At 32.6% G+C, this 18,576-nt stretch overlaps 2 protein-coding genes across 2 annotated transcripts; both read left to right on the top strand.

The window, feature by feature from the left end:
* Positions 1–287: 287 nt before the first annotated feature.
* Positions 288–1,003, top strand: LOC111487018 (leucine-rich repeat extensin-like protein 3). Its single transcript, XM_023134222.1, has one exon. The coding sequence runs from the start codon at positions 382–384 to the stop codon at positions 808–810; it is 429 nt and encodes a 142-aa protein (XP_022989990.1). The 5' UTR covers positions 288–381; the 3' UTR covers positions 811–1,003.
* Positions 1,004–12,462: 11,459 nt separating this feature from the next.
* LOC111487020 (extensin-2-like) lies at positions 12,463–12,993 on the top strand. Its single transcript, XM_023134223.1, has one exon. It carries the CDS (start codon positions 12,545–12,547, stop codon positions 12,965–12,967), a length of 423 nt encoding a protein of 140 aa, XP_022989991.1. The 5' UTR covers positions 12,463–12,544; the 3' UTR covers positions 12,968–12,993.
* The last annotated feature ends 5,583 nt before the right edge of the window (positions 12,994–18,576 follow it).

Here is an 18,576-nt window from a genome sequence, read left to right on the forward strand (position 1 = left end):
AAGAAATTCAATGAAATTATATGTTCAAAGTCATGGGGTGGGCAGCTAATTTGTTCCTTCTGTTTTTCCACAAACTAATTTATTATCTATAATTATATTCACATCAAAATCATAATAAAGCAATGTGAATCAGACGCCGTTAATTGATAGAGCCGGTTGGTGGGGCCCTCAACATGGACCATGCACATGCACTTTGATTCTTCTCCCAGCCAAACTAAAAAAAAAAAATTAATTAATTAATTAATTAATAAAAAGAAATAAAACTATTCCCTTAGCTGGGAATCCAAACAACCCCCTTTCTCTCTCTTAAAAACTCCACAAAGTTTTATACAGTTTCCATGCACCCAATTCCACCTCAACTCATTTCCCACTCTCAAAAAAATGCTTCCTTTCAATTCTCTCCTCTTTCTCACCCTCCTCCTTCTAATCTCACCCTCCTCCTCCTCCGCCGCCGTTCGCCGCCTCGACGACACCCCCGTCTCAGCCACCCCCGCCGACCCCACAGTCAAGTGCTCCCCATGTGAACAAAACCCCCCATCTCCTCCTCCTCCACCGGTCTACCCCTCCCCTCCGCCGCCCTCTCCTCCACCGCCGGACGTTGTCGTCTACTACTCTCCCCCTCCCCCTAAGAAGGATCACAAGAACAACGACTGCCCACCGCCGCCGTCTCCCAACTTCATGTACATAACCGGCCCTCCCGGCGACCTCTACCCCATCGACCAGAATTATAACGCTGCCGCCCGGAGACTCGTCTCCGCCGCAGCCTCCGCCGTGATTGGGTTGGCTGTTGCTGGGGTTCTGATGATATAAAGGGAGGGAGATGGATCGAATTTCTCGTGAAGGTAAAAACTAATTATAATCCTCTCTACGAGATTTTCCGATTTGGGATTGTTTTTGAATTTTTATGGATTTTCTTGTCTAATAACACTGTAATTTGTACTAAATATTGAATTGTCCAGAAATTTGTGGTCAGAAAAGAAAATATATGTGTTTTTTTAGTATATTTTGGAAATTTATTTTCCCCTTTTCAATCAAAATAACAAAAATTAGGTCAACTTTAATTATTCAATATGAATGGATTGGATTCAATCTTCATCATCACTCAACCATATAATTGAATTATATATATATTTTTTTTTTAATTTTTTTAAATTTAATTCCATCACGTCTAATTGATTTAAAATGTCACCTACATTAAGAGTTTTCTAGTGGATCCAAAAAATAAAAGGGTTCTGAATAAAAAACACCCAACTATAGCTTAATCATTTTTTTTTTTTTTGAATGAAAATGACAAATATTGGATTATTTAGAGAAATTTATTAACAAATTATTTGGGTCCCATCGTTAAAATGTGACTTGTTGTCACTTCTGTTATATAAATATTCTCAAATGGTGTCATTTTCTCAGTTACAAAAAAATCGTAATCAGTTCTAAACCTTTAAATCAATCAAACTCTACCAAGTTAACCAACACTTATCCATTAACTAACTTAGATCGTATGTATTTAAAAAGTGAACGTGTGTCAATTAAAATAATAGTGTATTTAAAATTTTCTTTTTTAAATATTTTATTATAAGGATAATAATATTCAAAGGTTGTAAATTCAATTACTATATAATTATATTAAAATAAATTATAAAAGAAAATAAAGAATAAAATAAAAACAATTTATTCCAACGAGTAAATTGGATAAGTGGGGTTGACGAATATTAAGATGACACGTGTTGAGGTCCACTTCCCGAGGTGAAATTTGCATGTTGTATTTTAGAATGTGGACCTCATTCCAAACCATTGGATCTGATGTCAGAGAGTTTCTTGAGATGCGATGAGATCAAGTGTCAGGGCTTATCCTGCATTCCTAGGATGATCATCTTCAGTTTCACACAAGTGCGGCCCCACCCGAGTTCTTTCTCCCTCCCCCTCTCCAAATTGGTTTTTTCCACTTTTTTATTTATTTATTTTACTTTTCATTATCCACGTGTCACTCATATTTTTCAACATGTCTAAATCAATTAAAATATAGTTAAATGAATTGCAGGATTAAAATTAACCATAAATAAGAATTAAAAAAACTTTACTTTTATTATAAGAATATTTGTTAAGAATGAGATAGAAAATAGTATTGGAAAGGTATATATTATTATTGATATTGATATCTTTTAAATAGGATATAAGAAATACAAATGAGAAAAATATAAAATAATTAAATACTGAGAATAAAATAAAATATATTGTAAATCAAATCATAAATAAAGAATATTATGATATAATATCTAAAATGTATACTATAAATAATATATACTCTAGATATTATATCTCAATACTCCCCTCAAGTTGGAGAGTGGATGTTAATCACACCCAACTTGTCTTTCAAACAATAAAATTGATGTCTTCCCAAAGCTTTAGTGAAAATATATGTCAATTGCATTTTAGTCGAAACATAACACGGTTTGATGATTCCAGCTTGTAATTTTTCTCGAACTATATGACAATCTATTTCAATGTGTTTCGTACGTTCGTGAAAAACTGGATTGGCTGTTATGTGTAATGCTGCTTGATTATCACAATACAATAATGTTGGTTCGGACAGTGAAACTTTCAAGTCTTTGAGAATGTATCTTAACCAAGTTAACTCTAAACAAGTATTTGCCATAGCTCGATACTCGGCTTCTACTGATGATCTGGACACATTGGTTTGTTTTTTTTTTTTTACTTCCAAGAAATAATTGAATTTCCAAGGAAAATGCAGAACCCAAAAATAGACCGTCTGGAAGTTCGACAACCACCCCAGTCTGAATCGCAATATGCTTGTAATCTCAAGTTATTTTCAGATGGTAGTAGAAGTCCTTGACCAGGAGTACCTTTGATGTATCTCAGAACTCGAAGAGCTGCCTCTCAATGTGGTTTTCATGGTTCATGCATAAATTGACTAAGCATACGAACTAAATACACCATGTCAGGCCTAGTAACGGTTAAATATATTAATCTGTCAACCAATCGTCTATATTTACTTGGATCATTCAACTTTTCTCCTTCGGTTGAAGAAAGTTTCAGATTTTGCTCCATAGGAAATTTTTCTAGACGTGCTCCTGTAAGACCTGTGTCTTGAAGAATGTCTAGAGCATACTTCCTTTAAGACATAAAGATTCCTTTTCTAGACCTAGAAAATTCAATACCTAGGAAATATTTCAAATTCCCTAAATCTTTGATAAGAAATTTCTCGAGTAAACTAGTCTTGAGATGTTGAATTTCTTTGAGATCATTGTCTGTCAACAGAATATCATCAACATAGATAAGAGCTGCAGTGAAAGAAGTACCTTTACTCTTAGTAAATAAAGAGTATTCTGCTTTGGACTGAGTGTAGCCTGCATTTTGTATAGTGGTAAAGAATATGGAAACCAATTGCGAGAAGCCTGTTTTAAACCATAAAGAGATTTATGGAGCCGACATACTGTATTCTCCCCCTGTCGGCGAATACCTGGTGGTAAAGACATATAGACTTCCTCGTTTAGATTACCATGGAGAAAGGCATTTTGAACATTTAACTGATGAGTGAACCATTTTTTAGCAGCGGCAATAGTGAGTAAGCAACGAAGTGTAGTAAGTTTCGTTGTAGGAGAAAATGTCTCTTTGTAATCAACACCTTCAACCTGAGTGTATCCCTTTGCTACCAGTCGAGCTTTATAACGTTCAACAGAACCATCAGAGTTATATTTAATATTGTACACCCAATGACAGTCAATAGGTTTATGGCCAGGTGGTAGAGGAACGAGAGACCAAGTATGACTACGTTCCAAAGTTGCAATTTCATCATTCATAGCCTACTGCCATAATGGATTGCCAACTGCCTCATCATAGGTTTTAGGTTCTGTCTGGGCTGTAATAAGAGCTAGAAAAGCAGGTTGAGTAGGAGAAAAACAAGAGAATGAAAGGTAATGATGAAGGGGATACCTGGTGCCAGTGTTGGGACTTGAGCTAGAGGTTAAATGATTGGCTCCCGAAGACATCTCGTAATCATTATAATAAGCTGGAGGTTGTTTGGTACAGTAGAACGTCGGAGTGGAACTAATGTATCAGGTGGGATAAGATCAGATTTAGTGGGTGAATCTGGTGAATCTGGAACTGATGAATTTGGAGAAGGAATAGGAGGCGGAGGAGACGACGAAGGATCATAATGGATGTTTGAGTAGGGTGGATCATGAAATGGTAAAACGGGAGTTGAAGGAGCTAATGTCAAAGTTTGTGAAGCTGATGAAAAAGGAAAATCATCTTCACAAAATTTAACTTCACGACTAATAAAGAATTTTTTAGATTGCATGTCATACAACTTGTAACCTTTGTGTCCACAAGGATATCCTATGAAAACACAAGGAATTGCTCGAGGTTCAAATTTTTGCTTAGGATGTACTATAGTTGCGTAACACTTACAACCAAAAACTTTAAGATGGTGAAATGTAGGTGGTCGTTTGTAGAGTGCTTCAAAGGGTGTCTTGTTAGATAACAATGGTGATGGTGTTCTATTTATAAGATAAACAACCGTTAAAATGCATTCTCCCCAAAAATTAAGTGGAACTGAAAAAGAAGAGACCTAGCTACATTTAGGATATGACGATGCTTACGTTCTACGACTCCATTTTGTTGTGGAGTATAGACACAAGTGCGCTGAAATTCAATGCCATAAGAAGAAAAAATGGTTGCAAAGATAGGAACTCGGTCCCATTGTCTGATCTAACAACCTAGTTTGTCTTGCTAATGGGCAAATACTACAATTATGACAAAGAGTAGCATTATTAAGATGTAATTGATTAGCTAGAAATTTAAAATGAGAAGGAGAAGGATGACCTAGACGTAAATGTCACAAATCAGATGACTGAGATACTTGATTTGCTGAAGACTTGATTGGAGATGAAGAAATATGATAGAGACCTCCGAATTGTTTACCCGAGCCAATCATCTTCCCCGTAGCCAAGTCCTGCATAACACGAGAATCAGGATAAAAGGTCACCTAACATTTCAAGTCATTGGTAAGTTTACTGATGGACATTAGGTTTAAGTTGAATGAAGACACACATAAAACATTGTTTAATTTAAGGTCAGGATTAAAAGAAACATTGCCGGTATGTGACACATGTGTTGTCCGTCCATTAGGCAAATTTATTGTAGATATGGTGGTAGCCTTTGGTTCAGTCATAACAGAAGCTTTGGATACTATATGATTTGTAGCTCCACTATCGAGAATCCATGGATTAGAACTCGTAGAGTTAATAGATAATGCAGATACTGGAAACAAACCTGCAACATTGATGTTATTATCAGAATTACCAAAAGGACGATGATTGAGTACAGATAAGGCTTGTACAATCTGTTTTAATTGCCCAAAAGAAAAATTTGGGATGAAATTAGGTGACTGTTCTTCTGTATTCAACTGAGAAACATTGGCCATATTTGCAGATGATCGATATCCTCGATTGTTGCCTTGATTGAATTGTACTGCCCTTCTAGAATTATTTTTTTGTTGACATTGATATTCTGTATGTCCCCTTCTATCACAAAATTTACAGTGAAACTTAAGAAATCGACACTCATCAATTGTATGACCACTTTTATTACAGTGTTCACATGATTTATCCTTCGCGAGTTTTGAATATGTTGTTTTCTTTTGCACTGACACTGCATCTCTTCTTGTACAAGTAATGAATAGGCTTGCCTCACATTAGGTAATGGAGTCATCATCAATATGTTAGATCTCACCATTTTATAAGATTCATTGAGTCCCATGAGTAGTTGCATCAACTTGTCTTCTTCGCGTTGATCAATATGTATTTGACGTTGATTACAGGTAAATGGTGTGCGGTATGCTTCCAATTCATCCTAGAGTGCTTTGAGCTTGGTGAAATATACTGACAGTGCTATGGTTCCCTGTGACATCATTCCTATAAACCTCTATATCTTAAAAATTGCTGGACCATTCTTTTGTGAAAATTGATCGTGAAGATCAACCCACACTTGACGAGCTGTCTTGGCGTAAATAATACTCTCAGCGATATTTGATTCAACTGAATGAGTTAACCAAGATATTATCATACTGTTGCACTGATTCCATAGTTCAAATTCGATTGAATTTGCATCTTGAGACGGTTCTTCAATTGTGCCATCAATGAAGCCAATTTTCTTTTTGGCAATGAGAGCACGCATAACTAATTTACTCCAGGATTGATACTTTGTTCCATTTAATTTGATTGGAACAAGTGAATATCCGATCAGAATGGTGAATATAATAAAAATGTGTTGAATCAATATCCGAATTTTTGAAGCAGTATTTGGCTGATTCCGCCATAGAGAAAATTTTGATATTTAAGAATACCAAGATCGGTACTCTGATACCATGTTAAGAATGAGATAGAGAATAGAATTGGGAAGGTATATATTATCATTGATATTGATATCCTTTAAATAGAATACCAAAAGTACAAATGAGGAAAATATAAAATAATTAAATACTGAGAATAAAATAAAATATACTGTATATCAAATCATAAATAAAGAATATTATGATATAATATCTAAGATATATTCTATAAATAATATATACTCTAGATATTATATCTCAATAATATTCGAGGTCTCTTTCCACTCGAAACTTAAAATACTAGAGTTAGGATAACTTTTTAAAAGAATTATTATTAGAATTTAATTCATTTTAAAATTAGAACATATTTTTTGTAACAATATTTTGAATACAAGAATTAAGGATTAAATCATATATTTTGATAAGGAGAAAAGGGTAGAGGAAAGGATAAGAAATTGAAGGTGTGGATGACATTAAAAAGAAGTTCAAAGAGGAAATGATGACAACAAAAAGTAGAAGAAGTTGGAGTCTTTAGAGGTTGAAAGGAAGTTTCCTTTTTAGACCAAATTCAACAAAGAGACAGATATGAATGAGTTTTTAGGGATGAAATTTTGGTGCAATTCATTCCCACTTTCTTCTCATTTCTTATCAAAACCTTGCTTTCTACGTATAAAGATGGAAGGGATTGCAAAACAAAAGCTAAATCAACATGTGTCCCTATCACTATATAAATTTTACATCAATTCTAATGTAAACCCGACCTGATCCTAATCCTGTCTTATTGGCCCGACCCAATCCGACCCTGTTGGATTCAGTTCGACCTGACCTGGTTCATCCAACTGGACTTGTTTCGCCCATTTTATTGATTTTGCCCATTTTAACTCCATTTTTCGCACTACCTTCACCGGTTTTCATAATCTTTCTCAATGCAAGACCTATTTGATGAGTTTGGCAATTTTTTTAAACTTACTAAGGACCCAAACCCGACCAAAAAGTATCACGTTATCCAAATAAGTGAGACCTTGGAACTTCGAATTTAGCTATGCTCATAGTATGTATGAAACCATGTTATAGAAATTTTAGCTTAAATAAAGTTGATTTGATCTATGAAATATCATGCTCAAAGTTATATGATACATGTTTCTCGAAAAATGATTTCTTGAGCTCTGATGAAAGGAATTGAAAATATACCTTATAGAGAACTTACTATCTATCTATCTATATATTTGAGCATGAGATGATATACATGAAACATTATTATGCATGATTTTCTAAAAATAAGTATGAATTGAACTATGAACGGTATGAATTAGATATTTATGACTAAGTATCCATTTTAGGTCGTTATGCTATATCTCTATTGTATATGTATGTGATTTTAGCGGTTATATGGAGTTGATTAGGGGTTCGCCAACTACCTCTTAATTGTAAACTTACTTGATCGTTAGTGGTTCAGATAACTATAGAACTAGCCTATGATGAATTATGATGTAGGATCATATTATGTGGGGCTACTTAGGAAGCTTGTCAATTAGCTTCCCTTTTAGTGAACTTGTCACGAGTGACAGAGGTCCACAGTTGTACTTTAGAGTTGGTTGATCTTTAGAATTTTGAATATTTGCTCATGCATGTGAGTTAGCGGGATTATACGAGGACTATTAGGTGTTTGCCAACTAACTCTTAATTGTATAATTGCACTTTAGGGGGTTCCTTGGAAGTTTGTTAGTTAGTTTCCTTTGAACCTGCCTAGAGTGACTTGGTCCACATTAAAATGCATGAACCTTCTAAGTGTAGTACCAAGGTCGTGCCTCCCCCTATTATTTAGGTTGAGAATTTATGACTATAAAGAAAGAGACCCGTAGAAACCATCAACTAGGAAAAAGAAATTATATTTTTTTTTCCTATTTTTTTTTTGAGGTGACCAATATATTATTTTTTTACGAATAACTATGTACTTGAAGTAATAGTCGTATAACCAAGTACCGAAAAACACAAAAACCCAAGCTTTAATGTAAAGGAAAAAGAGAAGAGCTTGAGTTAGCCGAGTTTCCCTCCTAAGCCTCTACAAGGGATGGGTGAATGGCACACCTTCGATTCATGAATATGGTTCGATTTGGTATTGAATTTCTTTTTGTTTTTATAGATCATGTTTCTCTTGTGACACCCAAATAAAGAAGAGGTACATGAATGAATTGAGATCACATTTAAAATGAGAGTGATTTTGAAGATGACTGAGAAAGACTTAAAAATATTGAAAGTTGCTACCGATCCCAACCAGATGCAACTGCATTGCCATTAAAATACTTAATTTTTTATTTTTTATTATTACTTTAATATAAAAGAGAATATATTCCTCATTTAATAAAAGGTTGTTACAAATGAAAAAGAAAAGGGCATAGAATATTCTATCTTTTATCAAGAGGAAGGACTTATCCACGAATTTAGAAAAATATCTTTTTTTTTTCTTTTTTGAGATTGATATAATATATTTAATTTTCTCAAAAATAAAAAATAAAAAATAAAAAATATCGGACTTGTCGTATTTGTTAGAAATCAAAATATATATATTATCATATTTATTAAAATATTGACTTATTTAAAAGTACATACATATATTATTGTGATTAAATACCAATTTTGTAGTGATGTATACACAATCATTATAAATTATTAATTAATTCATTTTATAGAAATATAGAAGAAAATTTCAACTTGTTCATGACTTTATTGAGACGACTTGACTTCAAAATCGGGTACAATTATTTCATAAGTTCTTTACACGTGTCATGAAACTACTCCTACGCATAATATTCTCATTATTTCTTGTAAAAATTGAGCATTTTTCATTAAAAAAAAGAAGAAGAATATTTCACATTTTTTTTTCACTTTTTATAGAGAAAAAATGTCATATCCTATGTAAGGATTATCCATTTCTAATTTAATTACTAAAAAGTCTTTTTTTTTAAATAAATAATTAAATAACGAGAGTTATATGAATGAGTCGAAAACATATTTGAATGAGAGCTATCATGAAGATAAAAGATTCCGAAAGATTTAAAAAAATTGAAAATTTTTAACTATACTAACAAGGTGCACCTTGTTTTTAGTAGCGCAATCATTGAAACTCTATGATTAGGCGTGTTTTTTTGTTAGGAACAATTTTAGTATAGCATTCACTCTTAGTAGTGAAAAAGTAAATAACGTGACCATGTCGCAAGGAACATAAGAAAATGTCGGAACTATCCGATTTCAAATTCGAATTTCAAATTTTTATTTGAATCAGGGATACTCATAGTGTATTGATTAAATTAATTTATCAATTGGCTCAAAATTCAAATTCATAAATTTATTCATCACATCAAAATGGGTGAAGAATATTTCTAACTTTTTTTGGCATTTCACTTTTATCCCTTCGATCCACTTTCCTTTAAATGTAAAGAATATTAAAAGTATAAAATCCCACAAAATTCCAAAATTAGAATCTCGCTCGAAAATTCACCAATACAATAATCACTTATACAAAAAAAAAACCGACATAGGGATATTATTTTCGATGATAGGGAACCTTCTTAACTTATTACCGATAATAGACTAATTTGAACTACAAAATGGATCAACAAAATCTTCATCGCTACGAATCTGGCTTTACATGTGCTGTCTTCTTTTCTCCTCTTATTACTCGTCCCCAAAGTTATGATCCAAATTCTCAACTCATATCTTTTTTTTTTTTGGTATTAAACTCAAGCAGCGTGTTAACTCACACTCAATTAAGATTCTAATTTGTCTAAAAACTGGTTTAAGTTAATTTTAATATTGAGTGAAATGAATGAAAAAGAATGAATAAGATTGAGAAGATAAAGAGAGTAAGGCATTAATAGAGATAAAGTGGATGAACCAAAGAAAAAGAGTGGGAAGGAATGAATGGTAGATATAACAGCTTCCATGAGAACATCATCCGAACAAATCCAAATCACTTTATGGATATTTCAACACCAAACTCTCCACCGACACTAACATCATTGCTACTCTAATCATCAAATTATTAGCATAAAAAATGGATGGAGATGTTAATCACTTATTTCTTCCCCTTTCAAAATCACCAAGGGAAGATGGGAATTGAATCTCTTATGTCATTTTCTTTTCTTAGTATTTCTTTATATAAACTTAAACTTTTTTAGTATTTGGCTCTACCATACGTGTCTCTAGCTCCAAAATCAGCTACAACATCTCGAGTATTTGTACCTTTAACTTTGTTCGTGTTTCTCCTTTACTTGGATGACATATATTCACCAGTTTTTGCTTTGGTTTGTCCTTGAACCACATTCTACTAAAAGAGGTACCACTCTGATATCATTTGTCACGATCAATTTCCAAAATTTGGGACGTGATCACTTTACCTTGTCCTTGACTTTACCAAGCATTTTTATCTCTAGATTGTCTTGATCTAACAACTTTTAAAATATTATTAAATAAAATTATAATTCAAATCTAACCACCAAAAAATTATTAAGAGGTAAATAAAACCAAATACATTAATGACACTATTATATATAATAGATGAAATTATTTGATGCAATTAGAGATTGTAGATTAAACTTAACCTGCATTATATATCTCTAAACTTTTCAGCTGTATTTGCATTTGCGTGATATTTGGGATCTTGGAAATTGAATTACCCTTCTAAATTCACCAAACTTAATGTCTATTCACACAAATAATGCTATAGACACAAAAGTATGCAGTTCTGCTTTACTATTGCCTACTAATCACTTGCTCGTCGGTTTCTCGGGCTCCGCATTGCAAGTTCGATCCTAGTATCTTGCCTTCCAGATAGTCATAAATTTTGTCTGAATCTCATCTGTTTCTTTAGTTCAATCAAGTTTAAACAATAAAATTGTGAAACGGATAGAATAGAACGTTTGAAACCTAATTCATATTTTGTTAGGATAACTTATGTGTTTAAACTATTTCTTCCTCTCAAAATACACGTTTATTATTGCATCACATGCATGGTAGGCGTGTTCCCTTTGTCAAGATTGCCCATTAAGTGGAAATGGTTGAGAAACAACAATTTAAATATGACAAATTTTTTTTTTTTTTTCTTTTTTGAGAAATATGTAAGAATTTAATGTAATGATGTGTAAATAATAGTATACGAAGGATGTTAGTCCTTGGTGGGTTCCAAGCAATTACTTCCTCAACCTCTTGTCATTATCCAATTTTAAGAGATAGCATGACAGCTTGGAGGATTCAAAGAAGGCCTAAATATATCACATCTTTATGTTTCAATTTTGTCGATTACCAAAAACACCATTAAAGGTAACTTAAAAACTTTATTTTCTAATATTTTCTAAACCTAAAATTTCTGTGAACCACTCACTCTTGTAATAACTCAGGTTCATGATTCAAATTCAATATCAGATAGTCTCATCATTGCTCTGCATCTTCTATACCATGGTCACATTACCTAATTTTTTTTTTTTTTTAAGAGTAAAGATTATCCCAACGTACCAACACGAATCTTTCAAACATGTTTTGTCGCATGCATTCTAAGAAAATTCACACGAGTTCACCTAACATAGAATTGCTTCAAATAAAGTACGCGTAACTATGAAGTTTCTATAATTGAGTTATCGAAAAGAAAAGTGCACCTTATTGGTATAAGCAGTAACTCTTTTATTTCAAAATACAAATTCATTACTGAATCGCGTAAATACCTAAAAGATAACAACTACCAACTAACATCCTTTCCTTTTTGGGCTGTTTGCAGTGTTTTGACACATCAAAGGTGTGTTAGAATACATTTTTTTTTCAGCTTATAATGCAATTTTGGTGTTTATATTTTGGGTTCGTCTACATATTTCTAAATATTCAATTATAGTTTCTCCACTTTCAATAAATTTAAATTTTAAAATTGGTTCTTACCCTAAGTTTGAAGTTACTTTTATTGATATTAAATAAATAAAAATAATATGAACCTATTTTAGAAGATATACATAATAATATTATTTTAACATTTACTTCCAAAATATAGTTTAAAAATAAAATAATTAAAAAATGCAATCACTTTTTCAACGTTCTTTCCCCCACCTTGACAAAACCCGGTTGCCTATTGACAATTATCTTCACTTCACTTCCCTTCACACGTCTCTCAAATTTTCTCTCTCTAACTTCCCATTCTCTCTCCTTCCAAAAATGGGTTCACACCTAAACAAGGTTCTCTCCCCAATCCTCCTGGCCTTGATCGTTTCCGTCCTTCCGCCGGCGACTGTCTCCGACGACACCTGCCCATATCCCTGCTACCCTCCGCCAACCGGCACCGGCTATCCCGCCACTCCGGCCACCCGAACTCCGCCGTCGCAAACAGACTCAGGCTCCTACTCTCCTCCAGCGTACTACTCCCCCCCGGCTGCATATTACCCATATAACCCGCCGCCGTACGATGGCGACAGCTTCGACGGCATCACTCCACCGCCACCGGATCCGATTCTGCCGTACTTCCCTTACTATTACAAGAAGCCTCCTCACAAACCGGAGGATGAATCCGGTGGTACCGCCGTGTCGGAGATCGGAGCTGTTGTATTTATTTGTGTCTCTGTGTTCTTGAATTTTATGTAAAATTTTAATTTAATTTCTTTTGATTTCCCCCGGTCCTCTGCAGCGGTGTTGAATTATGTTACTCCATGGTGGGTTCCACTTTATTCACTAATTCAAATCATTTATAATTTTCAACAATTTCTATGATTTTCTCACAAATTTTTGTCCATATACACAATTTATCAACTATAATTCTTTTATAATTTAATAAACATTACTAAACAACAAATATTTTCCTTTACAAAAAAAACTAAGTTTGAAAGTAAGAGTAGAGTTATGTGTTCGGATGATAAAAGTCTCACGTCAACTAATTTAGAGAATGATCATGGATTTATAATTAAGGAATACTATCTCCATTAGCATGAGACTTTTTGAAAAAATCTAAAGCAAAGCCATGAAAGCTTATGTTTAGAGTGGACGATAGCATATCACTGTAGAGAGTCGTGTTCATCTAATATTATGAATTCTATCTAAGTTGTTCGAGTCACCAACTCAACCAATCCAATATTTCAAATTAGTACAAGAGAATTATGGGTCAGACTCAAATTTTTGAAAATCAAAATTTTTAAATACATTTAATTTCTTGATTTTCTAATGAGATTTTAATATTTACATTTATGATAACATGACGGCTAGAATCACCCTGGGGGCTGCAGTTTTAGCAATTGGTTAAGATCTACTCGACATCACTAAAAGCCCAGAAATAGCCTCACCTTATGGGCTGGGCTTTCTAACTTTTAAGGCCCAATTTATATTGGGCTTTAAGAATTAAGCCCATTACTTGCTTCCAAGGCCATACAAGGTTCATTAGTGATTTAACATGTCAAATTCAAAACAGTATAATAATATAAAACCTAAATTATTAATGATTAAATGATAATAATTGGTTAACGAGGGATGTCAAATTAATTTATTTTCCTTTAAACCCACAACTTTGTTGGGTTGTATTTGGAGGAGCTAGGCCTCCCATCACTCGATTGCTTCTCTCCCACGTGCTATGCTGTGGTTCAATTATGAAACCCAAAAGGAAATTAATGATTGGAACGTGTGTAAATTAATCAAGCTTTGGTTCTTTACTGATTCATTAACCTAAACTCTATCTAGCATGTGATATTAAAAGGGCATACCTCCATTCGTCTCCATCAATTACACATACTAGTTTCAATTCTTTAGGTACTATTAGGTCGTCGTAAAGTTTATGTCCCTTTGGAATGAAAGTCAAACTAAGTCGATTCTGATCCGATAGAGCACTAAATGTCGATCTCTTCAATTTATAATGAAAGTATTTCAATCGATTTGAGTTTGGTTAGTCAATGGGATTGGATTAAAATAATGTCTAAAACCCACATGAGTTTCAAATTTTTTATCATATATATATATATATATATATAGCATTAAACTTTATACAGTTTGAGCCAGGGAATTTGATGTTAACTTGTGTTGATTGTAAAGAAAAAGGTATCGAGTATGCATGTGGGTTGGAGAGTTCTTCTAAAGAGTGCCACTTGAACACAGAGATTGAAAAGGATAAGTTGATGACATGAAACTCTAAAAAAGAAAAATAATAAAGGTGGTGGGAATGAGAGGAGAACGGAATTTATTCAATTAGAGTAGCAATATAGTCGTCTCTTTTACTACCATTGACGTGGATTCAACAATTTGCATCTTCCGGGTACCACAACTTAATAATTCAAAGAGGTTATTAGGAATAACGCCTATCATAATAGTATGTTATAGTTCGAAATTTGAAATTTGTTTTGTTTCTTGTTTCATCTAAAAGTTCTCATATTCACTTACCTATCTATGTTATTTATGAAATTTTAATCGAAAATTTGCATGGACCTTATATCAATAAAGATATTGCCCTTCACATGCATATCCACGATATTTCTTTTATCTAACAAATGTGAAACTTTGGTCGTATTTCCAACAAAAGTACTTTTGCAGTTTCTCTATGAGACCCCATATTGATTGGAGAGGGGAAACGAGTGTCAACGAGAATGCTGGACCTCGAAGGGGGGTGAATTATGAGATCCCACATCGGTTAAAGAGGGAAACAAAACATTATTTATAAGGGTGTGGAAACTTCTCCGTAGGAGACACGTTTTAAAAACCTTGAGAGGATGTCTGAAAGAGAAAATCTATAGAAGACATTATTCGGTAGACTTGAGCTATTACATTCTCTCTCCTAAATCTATGAAAAGTTCAAAGCTATGAACCAAATCGTGGTGGCTCCTCGAATACTTTTCAAAGGTATATCCTACATAAACCCTAATTTAAGATATGGAAAAAGTGAAATGTGTTGTCATGACTTGGTTTGTCAAAAGGGATCTCTCTCTCTTGCAATTGACGATTAATGGTGAATGTGTTTTGGTCCTTCTCCAATGGCCCAGCTTGTGTCCGTGGTTCACCCTACACGAACCATCACCCTTCTCTTTCTCTCTTGCTCTCTTTTCACAATGTAGATTGATTAGTTTTTGTATGGATGTATTATTTATGGCCATTACGAAACCCTTAGTTTTCAATAGTTTTGGTCCTCTTTCAATCCATCCATGCACATGCATTGTTATCCTTATTTCGTCCATATATCTTGTCCTCAAACCAAATCATATTCTTTGAATCTACCTAATCAAAAAGTTGGGAGAATATCACTAGGATTTCATTCGTACAAATACACCAATTTCTCAGTTCAATGATTGTTAAGAGATAAAGACCGAACTATCGACTCTTAAAATATAAACACGTAAAAAATACACAATCCAACGACTTGTTAGACTTGTTAATTGTGATAGAGAGAGCTTCTTTTGAGAAACCGTGGTCATATCAAATTTAAATTTGAAAGAATATTGATATGACAAAATTTCAAATGGTTTTAGTTTTGAGTTGATTAAGTTGAGTTATGTATTATTTTAGATGCCATTTACAGATATGTTCATAGAATCGTCTCAACTAAATTATTTTAATAAGTGATAGTTTGGATTTTTTGTCAGAGAAATTTGAACTTGTAGCCTCAAGAAACAAAGTACAGGTTGATTATCATTAATTAATATATGTTCTTAAAATATATATATACAAATTTTCTATCTTATTTATAATATTGTAACGAGGGTAACTCATACTCAATAATTTCGATAACTAGTATACGACATAGCCAACTCTACCTAAATTTAGCTCAATCCATGTTGGCCAATTCATGTTCTTAAAATAATAATAATAATAATTTAATTTAATATGAATATATTTTCTTATTTGCGTAGATTTAATATGAATATATTTAATTTAGTTTAATATGAATAATAATAATAATAATAATTTTCTTATTTGTTGGGCAATTCGTGTAGCCTCATGAAACAAAGCTACATTTTCTTCTTTGAAATTGATAAGAATGAAAAGATTAGTGGAATGAAATTAATAATGAAGCTGAACGGAAGAATATATAAATGAAATAGGATTATAGAGCGACCCTGAACTAAAAAAGATTTAAAAGAATTGAAAGTCATTACCTACACAAACAAGGTGCCGTTTTCTTTTTAGTGGCTCACTCATAGAAACTCTATGCTTAAGCATACTTTACTTGAACAATGGGTGACTTCTTAAAAAAAAATTTCAAACGCAGATGAGTAAGAGGAAAACATGTTGGAAGGACTCGTGTTGGTATGTAGAGATAGTCTTCACTCTTAAGAAGAGAGGAGTAGGTAACGTTATCATGTCGCAGGAGATGCTGAAGAATTTTGAGGTCATTAGATGCAAAATCTAGATTCCATATCAACATAGATCGTTATGTGGATTCAAGTAGGGATTTGTCAAATTCTTTGAAGTTAAAAAGATAAGAACTTCATTTTTTTTTTTTTTTTTTTGGTTTCTGTCGAGACTTTGCAATTCTTGATGATCTTACTACCGATTGATCGAGATAGGTTCGAGTTAATTAAACTCTCACCTATTAAATTTGGTGAATCCAATTTGAACATGTAAAATTACACACCCATCAAACGGAATCTCTTTGTATGTGTCAAATAAAGCAAATCTTCCATTAAAGGAGGAAAATTTTAGCTGAAAATCTTCTATTTAAGTGTCGTTGGATAATAAAAATGTCACATGGTGTTGAAGGCTCATTGGAAGAAATCATAGAGAGCCCCTTTTCTCTTTTAAGTTAAAGCAACTTTAAAATTTGAAAACATTTTACATTTAACATCCTTTAATACGTTAAAGAAATCAAGTCTTTTGTAATACAAAAATGTGTCCCATCCACATGTTACTATTTTCATCCATCAAAAAGCTTGATATTGATACATTGCATATACTTCTGAAATAGACATTTTCTTACGTTCTATTTAATTTGATCAATGTACGTATTTATCTTGAATTGCTTTAGAGAGTGAAAAGCTTCTCATAAATCGACACAGTTCATTTCAACATGTCTTGTTTGGAGTTTGTACATTTGAGATACAAAAAATAAAGAAATTATATAAAAAAATTTCTTAACCACGCATATCACGAATCTCTCATTCAGATGTGGCATTCATTTATTCATGTACTCTTCTAAACTCAAAATCATAGAGTTCCTTTTTGTTCTTTGCAAAGCATGAAAGACTTCAAACACAATTTCAATAGATCACTCAAATCTTTTTTGTTCAAACATTGAGGATTTTTATGATACATTGCTATGCTTAGACTATGATATCAATACCAATTATTAAGAACCGCAGATCTTTTACATATCTCTACAATATGATCTTTCATTTTCTTAGTGAATATGAGACTTTATTTACACTCCTAGATGCTACTTTATCAATGTCCTAGAAAACGAACGATCGTGACATTTTGATTATTTTGGTACCAATTACTCCAACCAAGTGGCTTATCTTTTGTGTGCACCCATAATTATAAAGGAAAATTTTACCATTGAAGGAGGAAGCTTCTTTCAATGTTCAATAAAAAAAAATAAAAAAAAAATGTCATGTGAAAGTGTTTGGTACATATTCCAACAAATCTTACAAATCTTCGTGTTTGTACACATTAAAAAAAAAAAAAAAATTAGAGTTTTTAGGGTAGCTTGGCATGTCACCAATAATTTTATCTTTTTTTTTTTTTAAAAAAAAAAGGAAAAAAGAAAACAATGCTAACTACAATTTCTTTGGTTCCTTTTTTTAACATAAACTTTTAAAAAATTATACATAACTCCTTAAATTTGAAAAAAAAAAAAAAAAACTTAAATTTAGACACTACTGAACCGATAGAGTTTGAGATGAGTTTTAGGTTTAAAGGGAGGCAAATAATTTTATGTTTCTTTAATAAAACATTAACCTTCTCATGTTATCCTAGAACTCAAATTAGTCATTTTCTTAGGATGTCATTATTATTTACTAAGCTAATTTCAATTAATGCTTAAACTTTCGAAAGCTCTTCTTGTAGTCTTTGCTAGGAGGGCAAATTATACTTATGTAAATCGATTGAGTAAACTCAAAACATTCCATCAAATATTTTACGATCATGTCATTAAAAATATTTTACTTTAAACATTAGACATGGATTAAATGTTTATAAATTCTGAAAATTGGAAAAACACTGCTTCCCATCAAAGTTTAGAAATAAAATGCTATCAATATATTCTAACATAGATACTAGACTTA

This window comes from Cucurbita maxima, unplaced genomic scaffold (genome assembly GCF_002738345.1).
Source record: "Cucurbita maxima cultivar Rimu unplaced genomic scaffold, Cmax_1.0 Cma_Scf00012, whole genome shotgun sequence".
Lineage (NCBI taxonomy): Eukaryota > Viridiplantae > Streptophyta > Magnoliopsida > Cucurbitales > Cucurbitaceae > Cucurbita > Cucurbita maxima.